Source organism: Lepidochelys kempii, chromosome 24, assembly GCF_965140265.1.
Source record: "Lepidochelys kempii isolate rLepKem1 chromosome 24, rLepKem1.hap2, whole genome shotgun sequence".
NCBI lineage: Eukaryota > Metazoa > Chordata > Testudines > Cheloniidae > Lepidochelys > Lepidochelys kempii.
The window spans coordinates 12,729,293-12,750,574 of NC_133279.1; the positions used below are offsets into that span (position 1 = coordinate 12,729,293).

The 21,282-nt window shown below is 59.9% G+C and overlaps 1 protein-coding gene across 1 annotated transcript; it reads left to right on the forward strand.

Annotated features, from left to right (window-relative positions):
• Window positions 1–1,047: 1,047 nt before the first annotated feature.
• Window positions 1,048–20,909, forward strand: KIRREL2 (kirre like nephrin family adhesion molecule 2). The gene is made up of 15 exons (XM_073323110.1): window positions 1,048–1,529; window positions 9,171–9,320; window positions 9,739–9,888; window positions 10,029–10,186; window positions 10,520–10,670; window positions 11,024–11,129; window positions 11,377–11,525; window positions 11,964–12,091; window positions 12,369–12,495; window positions 12,841–12,941; window positions 13,318–13,516; window positions 13,943–14,053; window positions 14,949–15,061; window positions 15,438–15,521; window positions 15,900–20,909. The coding sequence occupies exons 1-15, from the start codon at window positions 1,472–1,474 to the stop codon at window positions 16,317–16,319; spliced, it is 2,205 nt and encodes a 734-aa protein (XP_073179211.1). The 5' UTR covers window positions 1,048–1,471; the 3' UTR covers window positions 16,320–20,909.
• The last annotated feature ends 373 nt before the right edge of the window (window positions 20,910–21,282 follow it).

Consider the following 21,282-nt stretch of genomic DNA (forward strand, 5'->3'; position numbering starts at 1 on the left):
CTCAGCTTCCCCCATTTCCCCTGTTGCACAAACTCCCAAGAGATAATTGGGAACAGATGGGGGTGGAATTCCCAGCCCCATGGCATTTCCACTCCTGTGGGAGCAGGACTTCCCAGGGGGCAGGGTCACAGAGCTGGGGATGTGCTCTGTCAGTGGGTGCTACCAGGCAGAGAGAGGTGGCATGAGGGCTAGCAGCTGGGAAAGACCAAGAAAGAACAGGGGCAACCAGAGAAAGACGGTGGAACCAAGGAGGGGGAGCAGGCCAGGGAGAGGGAGCCAGCTGGGCCGGGCATTTGGGGGCTGGGGCTGAGGAGCCATCCAAGCAGGCTGTGCCTGGTGAGGAGCTGGCAGGAAGCCGGGGGTTGCGTCAGGTTGTTGTGCAGTGGCTGTCCCCCGGGATTCCCAGTCCCTATTCTTAGGCCTCCCTGCCGGGGGTGGGGGAGCAACCAGCTCCAGTTGTACTCACACTGCACACAAAAACAGCACACAGTGCACACACCTACTGCAACACATGGGCACAGCGCAGAGACACACAGACACCCAGCATGTGAACACATCATGAATCTGCAACTCACACACATCCCGCTATGCACAGCAACACTGCTGCACTAACACAACCCTCACTGCACACACACAGGGTCACACCCCTGCTGGGGTTGTGGAGGTGCACGTGTTGTGTGCCCACTTTCCCCTTTACTGTTCTTGTGAGCTGGCTTGATCCATGCATGTGTGCATTGTGTTGTGTAACACACCTACCTACCTACCTACCTACACACACCCCATATCCCCTAATGCCCTTCTCATGCCGTGGGGAGCACCCTCTGTCTGGGATGAGGGGCTCACCCCACCCCGCCACTCAGCTGCAGATGACCCAGTCCCTGTGTGTGTGATCTTTTTTATTAATGAGAGCGCCTGCTCCACCAATCAGCGCCTACCCTGGGCGGGGCCTGCCTGCTGCTGGCCTCAATGAGTCGCTATCCCCAGAGCTGAAGGACTCCAGAGCATCATCAGCCTGGCTGTGCAGAGTGGGTCCTCGGGATCGAGAGAGAACCCAGGAGTCCTAGCTCCCAGCCCCCTCAACTACTAGTCCCCCCTCCCAGAGCAAGGGATAGAACCCAGGAGTCCTGACTCCCAGCCCCCGCTCTAACCACTGGACCCCAATCCCCTCCCCTCCCAGAGCTGGGAATAGAACCTAGGAGTCCTGGCTCCCAGCTCCCCCAACGACTAGACCCCCGTCCTCTCCCAGAGCTCGAGATAGAACCCAGGAGTCCTGACTCCCAGCTTCTGCACACTCTAACCACTAGACCTCCCTGAGTTGGGATAGAACTCAGGAGTCCTGACCACCACCCTCCCCCGGTGCGTGTAGAGGAATCCAGAGCAGAGCTGCAGTGTGGATTTATCGATCCCTGTCCCAGTGCCAGCAGCGGACCGGAACCTGGAGCTGGATCCCCAAGGGGCTCCCCAACCCAGCATGGAGATGTCAGCCCTGCTCCCCTGCATCCTGGCCCTGAGCTGCCTCGCTCACATAGGTAGGAGCTGGGGGGTGGGGATCTGGGCTTGTGGGGTGGGGATCAGTTGAGTCCTCCTGGGCCATATCCCTCACTATCCCTAAGTGGGCTGAGCAATGGCTGGTTTTGGAGGGGTCTTCTTAGCCTTTCTTCCCAGGACTCTGCAAACACACCACTGGCTACAGTGGGGGGCTGGGAGCCAGGACTCCTGAGTTCTTTCCCTGGCTCTGGGAGGGGAGTGGGATGCAATGGATTATGGGGGGGGAGGGAGGGGGGGCTGGGAGCCAGGACTTCTGGGTTCTCTCCTCACCTCTACTACTGGCATCCTGACCTTGAGCAAACTCCTCTGGCCTTTGCCATTCAGGATGATGGTGCCAAACTGTGTGTTGGGGGGGATAGTATGTGTCTGGGTGTGTGAGCGTGTGTGTGTGGGGGGGGGAGTGCACTAAGTAAATGCACTAAGCCCCTTCAGGATCTTACTGGGAAGGAGCCCCAATGAGCACCCATAGTGGGGTGCTGTGATATAGCCCCCATGGGGGGAGAAGGGGAGCAGGCAGTGGGGAACTGTCCCCCAGCCTCTCCTCCATCCCATGGGGCACTCCAGGGAAAGAACTAGATGAGTCCTGCGAGTCTGCAATTTCCGGCATCATCCCCTACAGACTTCCAGGGGAGGTGATTTCTGGGTTCTGTCCCAGCTCTGGGAGGGCAGTGGGGACCAGTGGTTGGAGGGGAAGGGCTGAGAGCCAGGACTTCTGGGTTCCATTGCTAAATCTGCCTCAATTTCCCCTTCTGGAGGCCCAGAGCATTGTGAGCCATCCTACGCTCTGGCAGGGATACAGAGAGGGATGGGGGAGAGCAAAATCTCAACTCCATTTCCCCCCGCCCCCGCCTGTCCCAATGTGTCTGTCAGTGTCCCAATGTGCCTTTCCTCCTGCACTGACAGAAAAAGGAGCAGACCTGTCCTGGGGCAGGTGCGGGGGTGCCCAGGCACGGCTGGGTGCTAGTCTCCTCCAAGGTGTGTCTGTGTGGCGGGGGCGGGGGGGGTGGTTCTGGAGGTGTCAGGGGAGCTGAGCTGAGCTTACACTTACACGCCTGGTCAGGCCGCTGGGCCCCCCAGCTATGAATTCCCTTTACAGAAACACTAATGAATCCTGAGAGGTTCGGAGCAGGGTGTCTGAGTGTGTGTGCGGGGGGGTGTGTGTGTGTGGATGCAGTAGGGAGTGTCTTTGCCTTAGGGCATCGTTTTCCATCCACTCTGCTCAGAGGGGCTGGGTGGGGGCCTAGAGGAGTGGGTTTGGGGTCTGACAGGGGAGGGATGGGGGCCCAGGTGCTTGTGGGGGAAATCGGGGGGGGGGTTATGGGACTCGGGGGGCATTGGGGTCTGAGAGGGGAGAGATGGGGCACAGGTGCTTGTGGGGGATATTGGGGGATTATGGGGCTGGGGAGCATTGGGGTCTGACAGGGGAGGGATGGGGGCACAGGTGCTGGTGGGGGAAATCAGGGGATTACAGGGATGGAGGGATCAGGGTCTGATGGGGAGGGATGGGGGCACAGGTTCTAGTGGGGGAAATCAGGGGGGTTATGGGGCTGGAGGGCATTGGGGTCTGACAGGGGAGGGATGGGGGTGCGGGTGCTTGTGGGGGAAATTGGGGGGGTTATGGGGATGGGGGGATCAGGGTCTGATGGGGGAGGGATAGGGCCCTAGGTGCTTGTGGGGGAAATCGGGAGGGTGCTTGTGGGGGGGTTTCCAAGGCTGCTTGAGATGGGTTGGTGGGAGGGGTCAGGAGAGGGGACTGTAACTGTTCTGTAGCAGCTCTCCATGGCCCATCCAGCCCCATATCTGCCCCTGCCCCAGATCAGACCCACGGACCCTGGTACCTGCTGCTCCCTGCTGCCCAGGATGTCAAACCCAGAGGCCCTGATGGTCTGGCCTGGCGGGCTCAGTAACTAACCCACTCTCTGGTGATACTTCCTGTAAGGATCAGGACGCCTGGGTTCCATCCTCGGAAAGCAGTCGGTCTAGTAGGTTACAGCAGTGGGGCTGGGAGCCAGGACTCTTGGGTTCTTTCCCCAGCTCTAGGAGGGGAGGGGTGGGGTGGCTGGGAGCCAGGACTCCTGGGTTCTAATCCCTGTCTGGGGGGGTTGCCTTTCCTCTGGGCATGGGGGAGGGGCCGGCTTTGCAGACACACACACAAAATTAACATCTGTTGGCTGTTTGGAAGTGACCTAATTTCTGGGGGCCGAGCTGGTGCCAGCCGGTGCTGGCAAACCTGCCAGGGGGTGTTCTGCTCATTGCCAGGCTGGCTGGGGGGCAGGTGGGGCATGTGCCCCCCACCCGCTGCCATGGGGCGCCCGGCGGGGTTTTCTCATGCCAGTGGGGTGGCCCTGTGCAGCTGCAAGACTCCCCCACACACACACAGTAAAAGGGGGAGAGGCAGTGGAGAGAGAAGGTGCAGGGTTTGTTTGTCTATCCATCCATCTGCATACACATGAACACCCATCCATTTATCTTTCCCTATATCCCGCCCTGTGCTCCCCCCACTTTCTCTCTCTCTCCTGCTGCCCCCCTTTAGCCAGTGTGCTGTGCTGTGGTGGTGGCAATGCTGGGCTGTGTTTTGGGCAGTTGGGAGGATGGAGGCAGGGGCCAGGTCAGCAGAGGTGGAGCGGGGGCCCAGGCCATGGGGAGCCAGGCCAGCAGATGTAGGTGGGGCGCAGGCTTGGGGGGTTGAGGGATCAGGCTGGCGGAGGTGGGGGAGGTGCAGACCATGGGGAGCCAGGCCAGCATAGGTGGAGGGTTGCTGGCTGGGAGACTGGGGGGTCACAGGCAGTGGGGGGCCAGGCCGGTGGAGATGCTAGGCTGGCGGAGGTGGGGGGCCAGGCTGGCGGAGGTGGGGGGTGCAGGCCGGTGGAGAGTGGGCGCAGGCTGTGGGGCCAGAGGGCCAGGCTGGCAAGAGGGAGAGTGGCCAGCCCTGCTCTGGGCTGCCAAGACAGCAGGCATTGGGGTGGCTGCATGGAGGAGGGGGGATGGGCGCTGAATGAGCCCTGGCACAAAGGGGTCCATTGTGGGTCCTGGCAGCTCCCACTCTCACAAGCTGCCTGTCCCAGGGTGGGGCCCCCTGCTTTCCTCCCTGCCCCGCACCCTCCCACTGCCACTCCCAGCACAACAACACTGGCTTTGTGTGGGCCCTACATTGACCCCACAGGCCCCCACAGCCTGGCCTTGGTTTGCCTGGCCCTCCACTGCCCTTGCACACCTCATCCACCCCTCCCTGTCCCATGACAGAAAAGATACTGGCCCTGGAGCTAATGGGTGGCTCAGGCGGGTGGGGAATTGGACAGCCTCCTGGGGCTGCCCCCTCTGTCTGTCACTCTCATTATCCCCTTTATGTAGATGGGGGAAACTGAGGCATAGAGAAGCAACAGGACTTGTCCAAGATCACCTGGGCAGCAGTATGGGGCAGAGCCAGAGAGAGAACCCAGGAGTCCTGGCTCCCAGCCCCCTGAGCTCACATGGTGGAGTCTGTGATTCCTGACTCGCTGTCCCGTGCTCTAACCACTCACCCACCCTGCCTCTGGCTATTTCCATCCTGGGAGGCTCAGCGTTTTCTGCTGGCCCTTTCCCCCATTCTGTCCCCCCTTCTGTGTAGGGTGGGGGTTACTGGGGGGCAGGAGGCCCGGCCAGGCTGGGATCAGCAGGGTCCCACATTCTGCACAGAGCTATTTGCTGGAACTGCGCTGCCTCCCCAGAGCCAGGTACACAATGGGCCGAGATTTCACGCCTATTAGGGGGCAGGAATCTGAGGCCTCTGTGCAGCTTCCAATGGGATTTGCTGCTGAGTGTGGAAATGCAGCTGAGTATCTCTGAGTGCAGGGGGTGGGAGAACTGACAAGTGGGGAAGGAGGGATGGCGAGAGAACCCAGGCATCCTGACTCTCAGCCCTCCCCTTCCCCCCTGGCTCTAAGCACTAGACATCCTCCCATCCCCAAGCCAGGACAGAACCCAGGTGTCCTGACTCCCAGCCCCCCTCTTGCTCTAACTCCTGGGAATCATTCCCCCTATTTTCAGCTGTGGGTCAAGAGTGGGTTCTAGTGAGGACTCCTGGGTTCTATCCCTGTCTCTGGGAGAGGAGTGGGGTCTGGTGGTTAGAGCGGGGGGGCTGGGAGCCAGGACTCCTGGGTTCTCTCCCCAGCTCTGGTAGAAGAGCGGGGTGCTGTAGCAGGGGTCTTCCCCCCCATGGGGGGCTCCATGAAGTGCCATGATGTATCTGCTCTCCACAGGCCGGGAGTGGGGGCACGGGGCTAGCCCGGTGAGCTGAGCGCTGGTGGGCGGGTGTGCCAGGCTGTGGGCATCAGCCTGAAGCGCTGTGGCTGTTGCCGTGGGTCTGCGTCACAGGGTGTGAATGTTCTCGGGAGCCTGGGGGTGAGTCCGGGTCATCCCTAGAGTGTGTGTGTGTGACCCCAGCACCAGTGTGAGTCTGTGCGTGGCTGTGTCCATGCCGTGCGGGGGAAGGGGTGAGCCTGTGTGGGGGTGTCAGGAGGGGTGAATGTGGGTCAGAGTGTGCATGATCCCTTGTGTATCTGTAAATCTGGCAATGTCACGGAGTGTGTCTCAGTCAGCGTGTGATGGGGAGGGGGTCAGTGTCACTGGCTACAGAGGAGAGAGGTGTGTTTGTGTATCAAGCCAAAGCTAGGTGTGTCAGTGAGCAGTGTGTGTATGGGTATCAGAGCCCTGTGTGTGTGTGTGAGAGAGAGAGAGAGCCCTGTGTATGCAGATCTGTGTGTCTGTCTCAGCTCTGTGTGTGTGTGTCGAGCCCTATGTGTGTGTGTGTGTCACAGCTGTGTGTGTGTGTGCATACATAACCCCCTCTGTCTTCCCCCGATCACCAACACACTACCAGCCCAGCCCCCCGACCCGCTGGGCATTGCAAGTGGGTGAGAGTGTAGTGCCCATCTGTCCCTGCTCCGTGGCTGGTGTCCGTCACCTGACACTGTGCATGGGGGGAATCCCTCATGCATCCCCCCCACCCCAGAAATCCCATTAACTCTCCCTGAAATTTCAGAGCCACAATCTAATTAGTGGGGGGGGAGGGAGAGGATTCAGTATCAGTGAAGCCAAAACAAGTCAAAGGGTGAAATTAAGAATGGGGGCTGGAAATTAACCAGGACATCATCCCCCCTCCTAATTCTGTGGAGGGTCATGACTCCATCACTCTTCCCCATCATTCTTCCCTGCCTGCTCCTGGAAACCAGCTGTGCGCCCCGACACCTGGGTTCTATCCCTGGCTCTGCGGGAGGGAGTGGTGTCTAGTGAGTTGGAGCAGCGGGGGCTGAGAGCCAGGACTTCTGGGTTCTGGCCCGGGCAGTGGGGTGTAATGGGTGAGAGCTGGGACTCCTGGATCCTCTGTGCTACAGAAAGCCTGGCATATGTGCATCTCCCTCTGCTTTGTTCTCTCCTCCCTCCAGCTCTGCCATCCCACCCCCAGCCCCTCCTGACCCTCCTCAGAGGATTATCCCCTTATTCAGATCCTGGTTTATTGGGTAAACTTGGAAACAATCGGAACAAAGGGCGGTGTTATTGGATTGGAATTAAGAAGGGTTTAGCCAGGAGATCAGAGGCAAGGAATCTCAGCGACGCAGAAAGGATCTTTCACCCTTCAGCCTCTGGGCTCCTTTCCCGAAGAAATGGAGCAGTTCCTGTCCCAGGGGTACCGGGGCTGGGGCACAGAAGGCTGGTGGGGGTGTCTCGGGCAAGGCCTAGGGGGAATGGGGCAGTGGGGAAGAGTCCACAGGGCAACTGGGGGGCAGAATTGGGTGGGGGGAAGGTGTATCTATCAGGGCTGTCCTTAGGCACATGCGGCTGCGTAGGGCACCCGAAAATTTGGGGCATCACCTGCACAGCAGGTGGTTGGCTCCCGCACACCCAGCACGTGCTGCAGTCTCCTTAGGCAGGGGCCATATTCACAGAGCCGAATGCACCAGCGCGACGCATGCTGCACGAGGGAGAGGGTACGGGGCAGGGAACTGTGACTCTCCGCTGCCCTGAGGTGGGCCCAGGCTGCCACAGCTGTGTAGGAAGCTCGGTGTGTGTCAGCAATTGGTGGGGGAGGTGTTTCTTCTGGGGGTCTGTGAGCGGGGGTGGTGGCTGTGCCCCAAGTTGGGCATAGGGGCACCAGTTTAATAATACTGCATAGGGCCCCATCAATCCTAAGGACAACCCTGGTATCTATAGTGGGATGGGGTGGACAGTTCGGGGTTGCTGGGGGAGTGGGTATCTGTGGGGTTGGGCTAGGGAACAGTCCCTGGGGAAGGGCTGGGGGGACCCTGGGGGAGAGTGTGTCTGTGGGGGGTGGAGCTGGGGGGCCCAGGGGAGAGGGGCACTTCACCATCCAATCTACCCCCACCTTGTGGGGGGCAGATAGCCCTGAGTACATTGCGGGGGTCTCTGACTCCTGTTCCCAGCCCTAGCATCATTTAGGCCCTAACACCTACATCCCCCCCCAACCAGCCTTCCAGCCCTACAGAAAGGCTGGGCCAGCTCCGTGGGGATTGGTACCACAATGCCCTTACAACCCTGTTTAAGGTGCCCAGGGCAGGGAGGTTGGCAGAGACCCCATAACCCCCTCTCTCCCCTATGGAATTCTCAGGGGGGGGCAGTCCAGGTGGACCAGCCCCCCCGCAGCCAGCCAGGCCCCTGCCCTGGGTCCAGATCACAGCTGGCACCCACTACAGGGGAAAGGTCCCAGACCCCATTTCCTGCCCTGCCGGCAGCCACAGCAGCTGCCCTTCCATGCACCTCTCTGCCTGCCCCTTCTGTCTCCCTGCCTCACCCCATTCACTGAGCTATCCCTCCCCCAGCTCCCTCCTCCCCGCTGCTTGGATCCCCCATGCCCCCCTCCCCTGCTGACAGGATCCCCCATCCCCCCAACTGTGCTACTCATGCCCCCCTCCCCTGCTGCTGGGATCCTCCACCCACCTCCATCATGCACTCCCCATGCCCCCCTCACCAGCTGCTGGGATCCCCCATCCCCCCAGTCTCTGTTCCCCACGCTCCCTCCCCTGCTGCCAGGATCACCCATCCCCCCATCCTGCGCTCCCCACGACCCCCTCCCCTGCTGATGGGATCCCCCATCACCCCCAGCCTCCGTTCCCCATGCCCCCCTCCCCTGCTGACAGGATCCCCCATCCCCCCCAACTGTGGTACTCATGCCCCCCTCCTCTGCTGCTGGGATCCTCATCCCAACTCCATCATGCAGTCCCCATGCCCCCCGTCACCTGCTGCCTGGATCCCCCATCCCCCCCAGCCTCCATTCCCCCCACCCCCCCACTGACAGGATCTCCCATCCCCCCCAGCCTGCAGTCCCCATGCCCCCCTCCCCCACTGCCGGGATCCCCCACCCCCCCAAACTGTGCTACCCACGCCTCCCCTGCTGACAGGATCTCCCATCCCCCCCAGCCTGCGCTCCCCATGTTGCCCCTCTTCCCCATCCAATCTGCCCCCACCTTGTGCTCCTGTTGGGAGCCTTCCCTCATGAATTCCCCTCCACTCCCCTCCCCAAGCTGAGATTGAACCCAGGAGTCCTGGCTCCCAGGCCCCTCCATAATCCCTGGGCCCCCATCTGGTGACCTGGGTGGGTAATGCTTCCCCCCTCCCCCTCCCACCAGGCTGGGGGGTGTATTTCTTTCAGCAGCCCATGGACCAGGTGATCGTGGCGGGGCAATCGGTGACGCTGGCCTGCGTGGTTGTGGGCTACCAGGGTATGGTGCAGTGGACCAAGGATGGCCTGGCACTGGGTGGAGAGCGAGACCTGCCTGGTACGTACACGGCTGCAGGGGGAGGGTCAGCAGGGGGCATTGTGCTGGGAGGGACCACAGGGTGCCGTGCTGCAGGGGAGGAGAGTGGGGGTCCCCAGAGGGCACTGTTCTGCAGAGGGGAAGGTACCAAGAGACCCCCATAGGGTGCCATGATGCGGGGGGGAGGAACTGGGGCTCCCTGGGGAGCGCCGTGCTGCAGGAGAGGGGACTGGGGGTGCCCAGGGGAGCTGTGCTGTGAGGCGGGACTGGGGGTTCCTAGAGAGGTGCTGTGCTGCAGTGGGGGACTCGGTCCCCCTGTGGGGTGCTGTGCTGTGAGGGGGTCTGGGGATTCCTGGGGACATGATGCTGCAGGGGGGGAGACAAGGGGTACCTGGGGGGCGCTGTGCCAATCCCTGCAGTCTGTCCCTCTCTCCCGCAGGCTGGGCCCGGTACTCCATCGTCGGGGATCCAGCGGCCGGGCAGCACAACCTGAGGATCGAGTCCACTGAGCTGGGCGATGACGCCATGTACGAGTGCCAAGCTACGCAGGCGGCACTGCGTTCCCAGCGTGCCCAGCTCACGGTGCTCCGTGAGTGTCCCCTCCTGCCCAGCTGGGCCACTGCCCTGGGGACGCTCACAATACTGGAGCCCTCTCTCCCCACAGCTGGGGCACCGCCCTGGGGACTCCCACCCCATCGCTGACCCCCTGTCTCCCATCTGCCCCCCCAGTACCGCCCAATGACCCCGTGATCCAGAACGGCCCTATCGTCCGGGTCCAGGCCAGCGTGCCCTACAATCTGACCTGCCAGGTGTCTGGCGCCAAGCCTGCCCCTGAGATCAGCTGGTACCGCGATGGGCAGCTGCAAGGCTCTGCCCTCTATGCCAAGGTGAGGGGCCAAGGGGCAGGGCATTAAAGGGAAGACACAGGGTATGTGTGCGGGCAAGTTATTAAAGGGGCAGCTTGGGGTGTGGGGGCAGGGTATTAAAGGGGCAGAGGTGTATGGGGTGCAAGGAATTAAAGGGGCAGTCCAGGTGTGCAGTGGGACACAAGCTATTAAAGGGGCAGTCGGGGGGCAGGGGGAAGGATATTAAAGGGGAGGTGGGATATGGCATGAAAGGACAGCTCAGTGGGGGGTGGGTGATTCTCCCTCCAGCCCCCGGACCCATTGGGAGATGGGTCTAGTGGGCCCCAAGCTGTGGCCTGACCTCTGCCCCCACAGGCCCTGATGGAGGATGGGAAGCGGGCAACGGCCCTCAGCACCCTGCTCCTCACACCCAGCACCCAAGACATGGGCAGTGCCTACACCTGCCACGTCACCAACCCGGCCGCGCCTGCCGGCAAGCAGACCTCCATCACCCTCGACGTGCTGTGTGAGTCCTGACTTGGGGGGAGGGGGTGTTGCGCTGTGGGGGGGCAGGGCCAGGTCTTGGCATGGGGCACCGTGCTGCGGGGGGGGCTGGCAGGGACACCATGTTGTGGGGGGCCAGGCAAGGGGCTCAATGTGGGGTACTGTGCTGCGGGGGCTGGCAGGAGGCTCAACGGGGGCACTGTGCTGTGGGGAGCAGGTGAGGGTCTGGTGGGGGGCACCGTGCTGTAGGGGGTGGGGGGCCAAGCAGGGTGCACTGTGCTGTGAGGGGCAGGGAGGGGACTTGGCGGGGGGCAGGTGAGCCCCACCCCAGAGCTGGTCGCATGTCTCTGACCGTCTTCCCCTTCCCCCCTCCAGACCCCCCCACGGTGATCCTCTCCGTCCAGCCGCAGACCGTCGCGGAGGGGGCCAAGGTCAGCTTCCTCTGCACCGCCACTGCCAACCCCGAGGTGACCGGCTACCGGTAAGAGCCGCTGGCTGACCCGGGCGACCTGGGCGGCCCCGGGGGCCCAGCCAGGGGTGGGGGCTGCACTGCCCTCTGGTGGCTGCAGTGGGGACGTGCAGGTCCCCTCCCACCGGCTCTCGCTGCCTTGCCTGCCGGGAGCAGAGGGGAATCTGGGCCCCCTGGTGGGAACAGGCGGTACTGCCCCCAGCTGATGGCTCCCCCTAATTCTGCGTCTCCCCCCGACCACACACCGGCTGTGGGGCAGATGGGCAAAGGGCGGCGTGGCCATCGCCGAGGCCAACGGGCACAGCTATGAGGCCAGGGTGGATCACTCCTTCTTCACCCAGCCCGTGTCCTGCGAGGTGGCCAACGCCGTGGGCAGCACCAACGTCAGTACCCTGGTGGATGTGCACTGTGAGTTGTGGGGGGCACTGTGAGGGGGTGGAGGGACGCTGTGAGTGGGAGTGGGGGGATGTGCACTGCGAGTGGGGGATGGGGGTGTGACTTGGGGGGATGGGCGCTGGGAGGTTGCAGGGGAGGTGGTGGATAGGTGCTGGGGGACAGGATTTGGGTTGGGTGTGGGGGGAAGGTTGTTGGGTGCTGTCCGTGCAGGGGGTGGGGGAGAGGAGAGGAGCAGGCTGGGGATGGGGGGAAGGGCACACTTGGGGAGCCGGGCTGTGGTTGCTTCAGGGGCTGGGCACTGGGCGGTGGGAGGACAATAGAAGGGGGGCATATACGGGAGAGGGGTACAGTATTGGCAGGGAGCCATAGGGGGTGGGGCTGGCAGTGTGGGGAAGATGCCCCAGCTCCCCAGAGCCCCACCCCTGCACTCACTGGATCCTCCCCCTGCAGTTGGGCCCCACCTGGTCTCCCAGCCCAAGCCCCTCACCGTGGATGTCGGGGCTGACGCCTCCTTCACCTGCACCTGGACCGGGAACCCGCCCCTCACCCTGGCCTGGACCAAGAAGGGATCCAGCGTGGTGAGTGACCTGCGTGGTGCAGTCCTGGCTCCTGCCTCCAACTGCTAGAACCCACTCCCCCCCTCCCAGGGCCAGGGATTGAACCCAGGAGTCCTGGCTCCCAGCCCCACTGCTCTAACCACCAGACCCCCTCCGTTTCCAGAGCCAGGGATTGAACCCAGGAGTCCTGGCTCCGAGCTCCACTGCTCTAACCACTAGAAGCCACTCCCCTCCCACAGCCAGGGCTGGAACCCAGGCATCTTGGCCCCCCGCTCTAACCCCTGCCATGTGGCTGCAGGTGCTGAGCAATGGCAACACCCTGCACCTAAAGGCTGTGACACAGGAGGACGCTGGCACATACGTGTGCAAGGCCATCGTGCCACGCATCGGCATGGCTGACAAGGAGGTGACGCTGGCGGTCAACGGTGAGGGCAGGGGTGGGTCATTGCCTGGGGGTGGGGCATCCTAGGAGGCATTGCCTGGGGGTGGGCATTGCTTGGGGGGGAGGGTATTCCCTGGGGGCGGGGCATCCTAGGGGGATTTGCCTGGGAACTGGGCATTCCCTGGGGGCGGGGCATCCTAGGGGGCATTGCCTGAGCGGAACATTACCTTGCGGGTTGAGCATTCCATGGGTGGAGCCTCAGGTGGCCCATCCCCATGGGGTTTCTCGTAGGGTGTGGGGAAGGCGTCTGGGGAGGGGGGGGTCTCTGTCCTGGGGGAGGGGTATGAGTAGGTGCTGCTCCCCCTAATTCTACCTTCCCCCATTGCAGGGCCCCCCATCATCACCACTGAGTCTGGGCCACAGACGGCGCTCGGGGACAAGGCACGGTTGGAGTGTCTAGTGAGGAGCACGCCCCCCCCTGACCGCATTGTGAGTACTGTCCCCTGCCCTCACTGACCCCCCAGACCCCTAACCTGCCCCCGACTGCATCATGACTGCTGACCCCCCCCAGCCCACCAACCTGCCCTCGACTGCATTCAGTGCTGCCCTCTGCCTGCCCCCCAACTCACCCCCAGCTCCCCAACCTGCCCCCAAATGCATTCTGAGTGCTGATGGCCCCAGGCCCTCCAATCTGCCCCGACCGTATCATTAGTACTGCCCCCCCATCTGCCCCCTGACTGACCCCCTGAACTCCCCAACCTGCCGCAAATCGCATTGTGAGTGCTGCGGTCCCCCGCCCATCCTCCACTGACCCCTCCCCAACCTGCCCCCTGCTGACAGGGCCTGTGTCTTGGTCTCGTGGCAGGTGTGGGCGTGGGGCGAGCAGGTGCTGGACAGCGGCTCAGAGGAGCGCTTCACAGTGGACACAGCGCTTACGGAGCGGGGGGTGCTCTCGGCCCTGCTTATCCAGCCCACGCACACGGAGGACTTTGCCTTGCCCTACAACTGCACGGCCTGGAACCGCTTTGGGGCCCGCTCAGCGGCTGTCACACTGCACCGGCAGGGTAAGCCCCGCCCCCTGGCCCATAGCCCAGCCGGCCCTGCCCACACACAACCCTGCAACAGCTGCACAGACTGGCACCACTTAGCCCCATGCTGACAGGGTGGGTCCCATGGGTTCCAACCCCTGACCCAATTGCTCCACCCTCCCACACCAAACCGGCTACAGTTTACCCAGATGCCCCACTCCAGAGGTGGCTGCATCACTGGATGAACTGTCCCCATGAGGCATTATGTGCTGCTGCTCCTTGGCTCCCCAGCCCCAGAGGTGGCTGCATTTCAGTGCTAGGTGAGTCATCCCTGTGAGGTGTTATGTGCAGCTTTTCTCCTGTTAACCCCACTCCCCAGAGGTGGCTGCATCTCAGTACTGAGCGAGCTGTCCTTGTGCTTTAGCAGCAGGGGCCTGCTCTCACCTGCTCTTCCCCTCACAGAGGTCCTGCCCATCATGATAATCGGGGCCTCAGCCGCAGCCGCTGCCACCCTGCTGCTGGTCTTGGCCGTTGGCGTGTCTGTCTGCTGCCTGCACTGGTGCCCCGGGAAAGGTGAGGTCACTGGCTAGCTCCGCCCCTCCCCATTTACAGACGTGATCACCCAAAAGGCTGACATGGGCCTTTCCTCCTTCACATGCAGACACACTTCTAACAGATGTTAACAGGCCTGGGCTAATACGTGGGTCCACACACACCTCGACATGGTACCACACAGACCTGTGCTTCTGTGCATAGGGACACATGAGGACACACATGGACATGCTGGTTTAGATACAAGCACCCACGCGAGTTGGTGTTAGCAGTCTTGTGGTGTCATGGACAGGCTTCATGCTCCCGAGAACATCTGTACAGGCATGAAACACGTGTCCCATGTAAAGGTCACACAAACATACCCTTACATATGTGGGCAGCCCCTTTAACATGTGCCTAGGCCCCCAATACATGAACATACGAGTCATTCCCATGGGCACCTGGAGCCATGACGTGTCTCAGACACGTCTGCACTGATGTGGTAACCCCGGTGCATGTCTCTTTTAACACATGTGTGTGACTGGATCTGGACAGCTCGCTGGCCAAGTGTAGCCTCTCCCTCCTGTGGCTGGTGCAGGATAACAGCCCTCTAGTGCTACCCACCGATGGAGTGACTCCTTCAGTTCCAGTGGCAGTTTCTGCATCTCAGTGCTGGGCAAGCTGTTCCCATGCAGCATTATGTGGGAGTGTTCCCCAGCTGCCCCGCCCCAGAGGTGGCTGCATCTTAGCACCAGGGGAGTCATCCCTGTGCGGTGTTATATACAGCTGTTCCCCGGCTGCCCTGCCCCAGAGGTGGGAGGGGGGACCACACCAATGGGGCACACAAATTCCCCCCCTCGAGCCAGTGGTGGGTGGGGCCCATAGGGGAGCTGGGGACCCAAGAGAGGTTCACACCCCTGGGTCTGTCTGTGTCCAGCAGCCAAACGAGGCACCAAGCTGTCCAAGACAGATGTCCTGGTGCAGATCACCACGAGTGACAGCAGCCCCAGCCGGCCCAGCGATACAGAGGAGGACGTCAAGGAGCCCATGGTGAGCATGGCATGGTGTCCTGTACTGAGCCCCCTCATCATGGCACTGCGCCCCCTACTGAGCCCCCGCAGCACGGCGCCCTGTACGGAGCCCCATGGTCCCCACAGTACTGTGCCCTCTACTGTGCCCCTGCCCCGTGGCATGGCCCCCTGACGAACCTCCTGCTCGCATGGCACAGCGTCCCCTACAGAGCCCCTCACTCCGCTCCCTGCGGCCCGGCGCCCCACAATGCCACGCTGGGCAACGCATCCAGATTCAGTTGGTTCCTGTCGGGGGGAAGCCCTGGGATCTGGCTGCGGGGGGCAGGGGGGTGATAAGGCTGGATACCCCTACCCTGAGACTCAGCCCCTCCCCCTCCTCCCCCCCACCCCCACAGGCCACGAGCAGCGAGTCCCCGGCCACCTCGCACACAGAGCACAGCGAGATCCTGGAGGAGGAAGAGGACAGCCAGGACAATAAGGTTGGCGGCCCTGCCCCTGACCCAGGCCCCACCCCCTTTCCCCCAAGAGGCAATGCTATGGTATCGCCTCCCCCTCTCTTAAAGGCACGGTGGCCCTCCTGCACTTTCCCTGGCCCCCTCCTGCCCCACATAGAGTGCCCTGCTGGCATGGGGCTGGGGGTCCCCCGCGGCTAGGCGGGCTGGGAATTCACACCTCATTGGGATGCACACAGCAGCTCCTCTCTCCCCAACAGCAAGGGGCACAGGCTCGCTGCAGACTCAGGCAGCGTCACTGTGTCGGTCGGAGTTGGGGCAGTTCCCCCACTCCGAGGGGCAGCCCCCCACTCTCCCCTCCCCCCTCTGGCTCATTGATGTCTCTCTCCTACTCCCCCCACCCAGGACCCTACCAACGGTTACTACAAGGTCCGTGCTCATGAGGAACCCCACCTGTCTGGCAGTTTCTTGGAGTATGCCCCAGCCCCGCACGCCCTCTACACCGGGTCCCACGCCACCATGTTCCCCCCATCAGGGCAACCCTACAGCCACCGCTATACTCTGGGGGCACCCGGCTCCCGCACAGCCTATGAGCCCCACTACCCGCAGGATGGGGTGTACGGGGGGGGCTACCTCACAGCCCCCTACACCCGGGCCTTCACCAGCTACGTCAAGCCCAGCACCTACGAGAAGGCAGAGAGTGGCTATGAACAGTCAGACCAGGCCAGCAAGGTGTCGGGCGGCTCCCGCTTCTCCTATACCTCCCTCTCGCAACAGTCGGACTACGGGCGGCCTGCCCAGCAGCGCATGCAGACACACGTGTGACTCTTCCTCCCCAACACACATCAAGCCATTGGGGGACAGATGCCTAGGGCCATCCCTGTTGTGGGAGGGGGTTGGTCCGGCTTAGCCAACTGTCTCAAAATGGCCAATAGGCCAGCTGACTTGTGCTGCTGGAGGTGGAGATGAGTGGCCATCAGCTAGGGGAAGGGGGTTCAAGATGGCTAACAAACTGGGTTCAAAATGGCTGTCTCCCCAATTGACTTTTGCTCCTAGAGGCAAGGATGAGTGGCTATTGGCTGGGGTTAGGAATCAGGGCATGGGTTCAGAATGGCTGACGAGGGGGGTTCAAAACGGTTGACGGCCCTGTTGACTTCCTCCATTGGACCTGAGGATGGATTTGCACTGGATAGGGGAGAAGTCATGATGTTGGATACACTAATGGCTATTGAAAATGGGTTCAAAATGGCCATTGAGTTGGGTTCAAGATGGCCAATGGCCAAGCTTACTTCTTTGGTTGGGCCTGGCGATGAATCCCATTGGCTAGGGAAGAAGTCAGGCTTATCCCTGGGATGTTGAGATGGGTTCAGAATGGCTGATGATCCCATTCACTTGGTGAAATCAGCCGGTTTGCTTAGCCCAGGGCTGCCAAGATGGATACAAAATGGCCACTAAAAGGGGCACAAAATGGCTGATGGCCCAATCAGCTTCCTACAGAGACTAGTGGAGGGAGGAGCCAGTGGATGTTGGATTTCTGAGTGGCTTCCCCCACTGCCGCTGGCCCTGGATCAGCTAGGCCTGGACGCAAGATGGTGACCACCGGGCCAAGATGGCGGCTGGTGCTAGGCCCTGCCTGCTGGTTTTGCAGGCCCAGTAAAAATGGTAGCTCTCAGCTTTCCTGTGGGGCCCGATAATGGGGCTCATGGGGGGCAGTGGATGTATGCGTGAATCCACCCGCTGGCAGCACCCTCCCACACACCACCAATGTGGGAGCTGGGTCTGCTGCCCTCTGTCCCACACCACTGTTCCCTCTAAGCTGTGCGCGTGTGATCTGAAACCCCACGCACACAGCGAAACACTGCGCTCACAAAAATTTGCCCAGAAGCACAAAAATTTGCAAAGAAGAAATTTTTTGCACACTAAGCCTGTCAAAAATTAGAGGGAACATTACCCCACACCCACCCTCTGCTGGGGTGGGGCTGGTAAGGGCCCCACAGAGCTGTGGGGCTGGGAACTAAGAGCCCATGGGGATGCTAAGGGCAGCTTCCCCCTCTCAGAGCATGCAACCTCAGGCATGTCCCAGGGTAGCTGCCTGGCTGGCTTGGCGGGGAGGGAATGGGGCACAGGACCTCTCATCTCCAAGGGGCACCAGCTCTAATTCCCCATTTCCAGGTCACAGGGGTGAAATGTTGATGTTATAGACAGCCTCTGCCTGGGCCAAATTGATTCAGGTGGGGCCTGGATTTTTCCTGCCATTAAAAACACCCCGTTTCCCGGCCATGCCCAGGCACTGGGGTCCCCGCCAGGGGGGATGGGAGTTCTCAGAGTGAACCCCACCCCGCCACTGACCTGTCAATCTCCTGTTGCAATTGCGCAGCACCGAAATAATTTATATTTAATAAAACATATGGAAAGATGCCGTGAGACTTTTATTGGGGAACCAGCCTGACGGGCCCCCTAGATCTGACCACCACCTGCCCCCTCCCTGCCCCACAGATATAACCCATCCAGCCTGGTACCACCCACCCCACAGAGCCAACCCATCCAGCCTGGAACCCACCCCTTCCTGCCCCCCCAGAGCCGACCCATTCAGCCCAGTACTTGCCCTCTCCCTGCCCCCCAGAGTTGACCTATCGAACCCGGTACCCGCCTCCCTCCCTGCTCCATCCAGCTGGTACCCGCCACTCCCTGGCCTCACAGAGCCGACCAATCCAGCCCAATACGCACCCCGTTCCTGCCCCCCAGAGCCGATCCATCCAGACTAGTACCCGCCCCCTCGAGCTGACCCATCCAGCCTGGTACCTGCCCCCGAGAGTTGACCCATCAAACCCGGTACCCACCCCCTCCCCGCCCCCTGGAGCCAACATATCCAGCCAGGAAACCACCCCCTGGACCTGACCCATCCAACCTGGAATCATAAAATCATAGAATATTAGGGTTGGAAGAGACCTCAGGAGGTCATCTAGTCCAATCCCCTGCTCAATGCAGGATCAATCCCCAACTAAATCATCCCAGCCAGGGCTTTGTCAAGCCAGGCCTTAAAAACCTCTAAGGATGGAGATTCCACCACCTCGCTAGGTAACGCATTCCAATGCTTCACCACCCTCCTAGTGAAATAGTGTTTCCTAATATCCAACCTAGACCTCCCCACTGCAACTTGAGACCATTGCTCCTTGTTGTCACCTGCCACCACGGAGAACAGCCAAGCTCCATCCTCTTTGGAACCCCCCGCTTCAGGTAGTTGAAGGCTGCTCTCAAATCCCCCCTCACTCTTCTCTTCTGCAGACTAAATAACTCCAGTTCCCTCAGCCTCTCCTGGTTAGTCATGTGCCTCCACTGGACTCTCTCCAATTTGTCCACATCCTCCTGCAGTGTGGGGACCAAAACTGGACGCAGTACTCCAGGTGTGGCCTCACCAGTGCCGAATAGAGGGGAATAATCACTTTCCTTGATCTGCTGGCAAGGCTCCTACTAATACAGCCCAATATGCTGTTGCCCTTCTTGGCAATGAGGACACACTGCTGACTCATATCCAGCTTCTCCTCCACTTAATCCCCAGGTCCTTTTCTGCAGAACTGCTGCTTAATCAGTCGGTCCCCAGCCTGTAGCAGTGCATGGGATTCTTCCTTCCTAAATGCAAGACTCTGCACTTGTCCTTGTTGAACCCCATCAGATTTCTTTTGGCCCAATCCTCCAATTTGTCTAGATCACTCTGGACCCTATCCCTACCCTCCAGCATATCTACCTCTCCCCCCAGCTTAGTGTTATCTGTGAACTTGCTGAGGGTGCAATTAATCCCATCATCCAGATAATTGATAACGATGTTGAACAAAACCAGTCCCAGGACCAATCTCTGGGGCACTCTGCTTGATACCGGCTGCCAACTAGACATGGAGCCGTTGATCACTACCCGTTGAGCCCAACGATCTAGCCAGCTTTCTATCCTCCTTATAGTCCATTCATCCAATCCATACTTCTTTTACTTGCTGGCAAGAATACTGTGGGAGACCGTATCAAAAGCTTTGCTAAAGTCAAGATATACATCCACTGCTTTCCCCATATCCACAGAGCCAGTTATCTCATCAGAGAAGGCAATCAGGTTGGTCAGGCACGACTTGCCCTTGGTGAATCCATGTTGACTGTTCCTGATCACCTTCCTCTCCTCCAAGTGCTTCAAAATGGATTCCTTGAGGTCCTGCTCCATGATTTTGCCGGGGACTGAAGTGAGGCTTTAGTTCCCGGGGTTCTCTTTCCTCCCTTTTTTAAAATGGCACTATATATACACCTTTTTCCAATCATCCAGGACCTCCCCCGATCACCATGAATTTTCAAAGATAATGGCCAATGGCTCTGCAATCACATGAGTCAACTCCCTCAGCAGGCTTGGATGCATTTGACCTGGACCCCTAGACTTGTGCATGTCCAGCTTTGCTAAATAGTCCTTAACCTGTTCTTTCACCACTGAGAATCCGCCCCTCCCTGCCCCCTAGAGTCGACCCATCCAGCCCAGTACCTGCTGTTAGGATACAAATATTCAGGCCTGTCTGCAAAGGCCTATACTTTAAGAATTTAGGTGTATTCTTATCACTTAACTAGTTATAGAGGTACAAAACAAGAATCATCACTGTGATAGTTTAAGACTTTGTTCTTAGGCTAAGGCCTTTGGCTAAACAGCAGGGGCAGCCATAAGCTGGGAAGTGAAGGGTCACATCCTCACCAGTCACACTGAAATAAGGCAGTTTCGGGCTGTTAAAAAGATGATCTAATCTATCATCTCCAGAGAAAGGGACGAGCCTAGAAGATTTAAAGAAAATGTAGTTTGATAGCATCCTGTCTGGCAAAAACTCATTTCTCAATAGCTGGGGTGTGAAATCCTCACTTCTGTGTTTGTTCTGTCACTGTAGTCCCCATTTTCCTATTTCAGAGTAACAGCCGTGTTAGTCTGTATTCGCAAAAAGAAAAGGAGGACTTGTGGCACCGCTCAAATAAATTGGTTAGTCTCTAAGGTGCCACAAGTACTCCTTTTCATTTTCCTATTGTTTGTCTGTATAATCTCTGTCTGGTTCTGTGATCAGTTCTGTCTGCTGTATAATTAATTTTGCTGGGTGTAAACTAATTAAGGTGGTGGGATATAATTGGTTAAATAATCATGTTACAATATGTTAGGATTGGTTTAGTTAAATTTCAGTAAAATGATTGGTTAAGGTATAGCTAACCAGAACTCAAGTTTTACTATATGGTCTGCAGTCAATCAGGAAGTAAGGTGGGGAATTGGAATCATGTTTTGCTAAGTGGGGGAATGGGAACAGGGACACAGGCATCAGAGCTGGGAAGGGGGACACTGAGGAAAGAAATTGGAATAATTGCTTGCTGGAAGTTCACCCCAATAAACATTGAATTGTTTGCACCTTCGGACTTCGGGTATTGTTGCTCTCTGTTCATGAGAGAAGGACCAGGGAATGGGAGGGTGAAGGGATAAGCCCTCTAACACCTGCCCCCTTCCTGCCCTCCCAGAGACAACCCGTACAGCATGGTACCCACCCCCACCCTGCCCTCCAAAGCCGACCCACCCAGCCCGTTACCCAAACGCTCCCTGCCCCCCAGAGCTGACCCCTCCAGCCAGGACTCCACTGCCTCCCTGCCCCCCCGGAACTGACCCATCCAGCTGGGAACCCACCACCTCCCTGACCCCCAGAACCAACCCATCCAGTCAGAAACCCACCGCCTTCCTGCCACCCAGAACTGACGCATCCAGCCCAGTTCCCATCCCCTCCCTGCCCCCCTATCC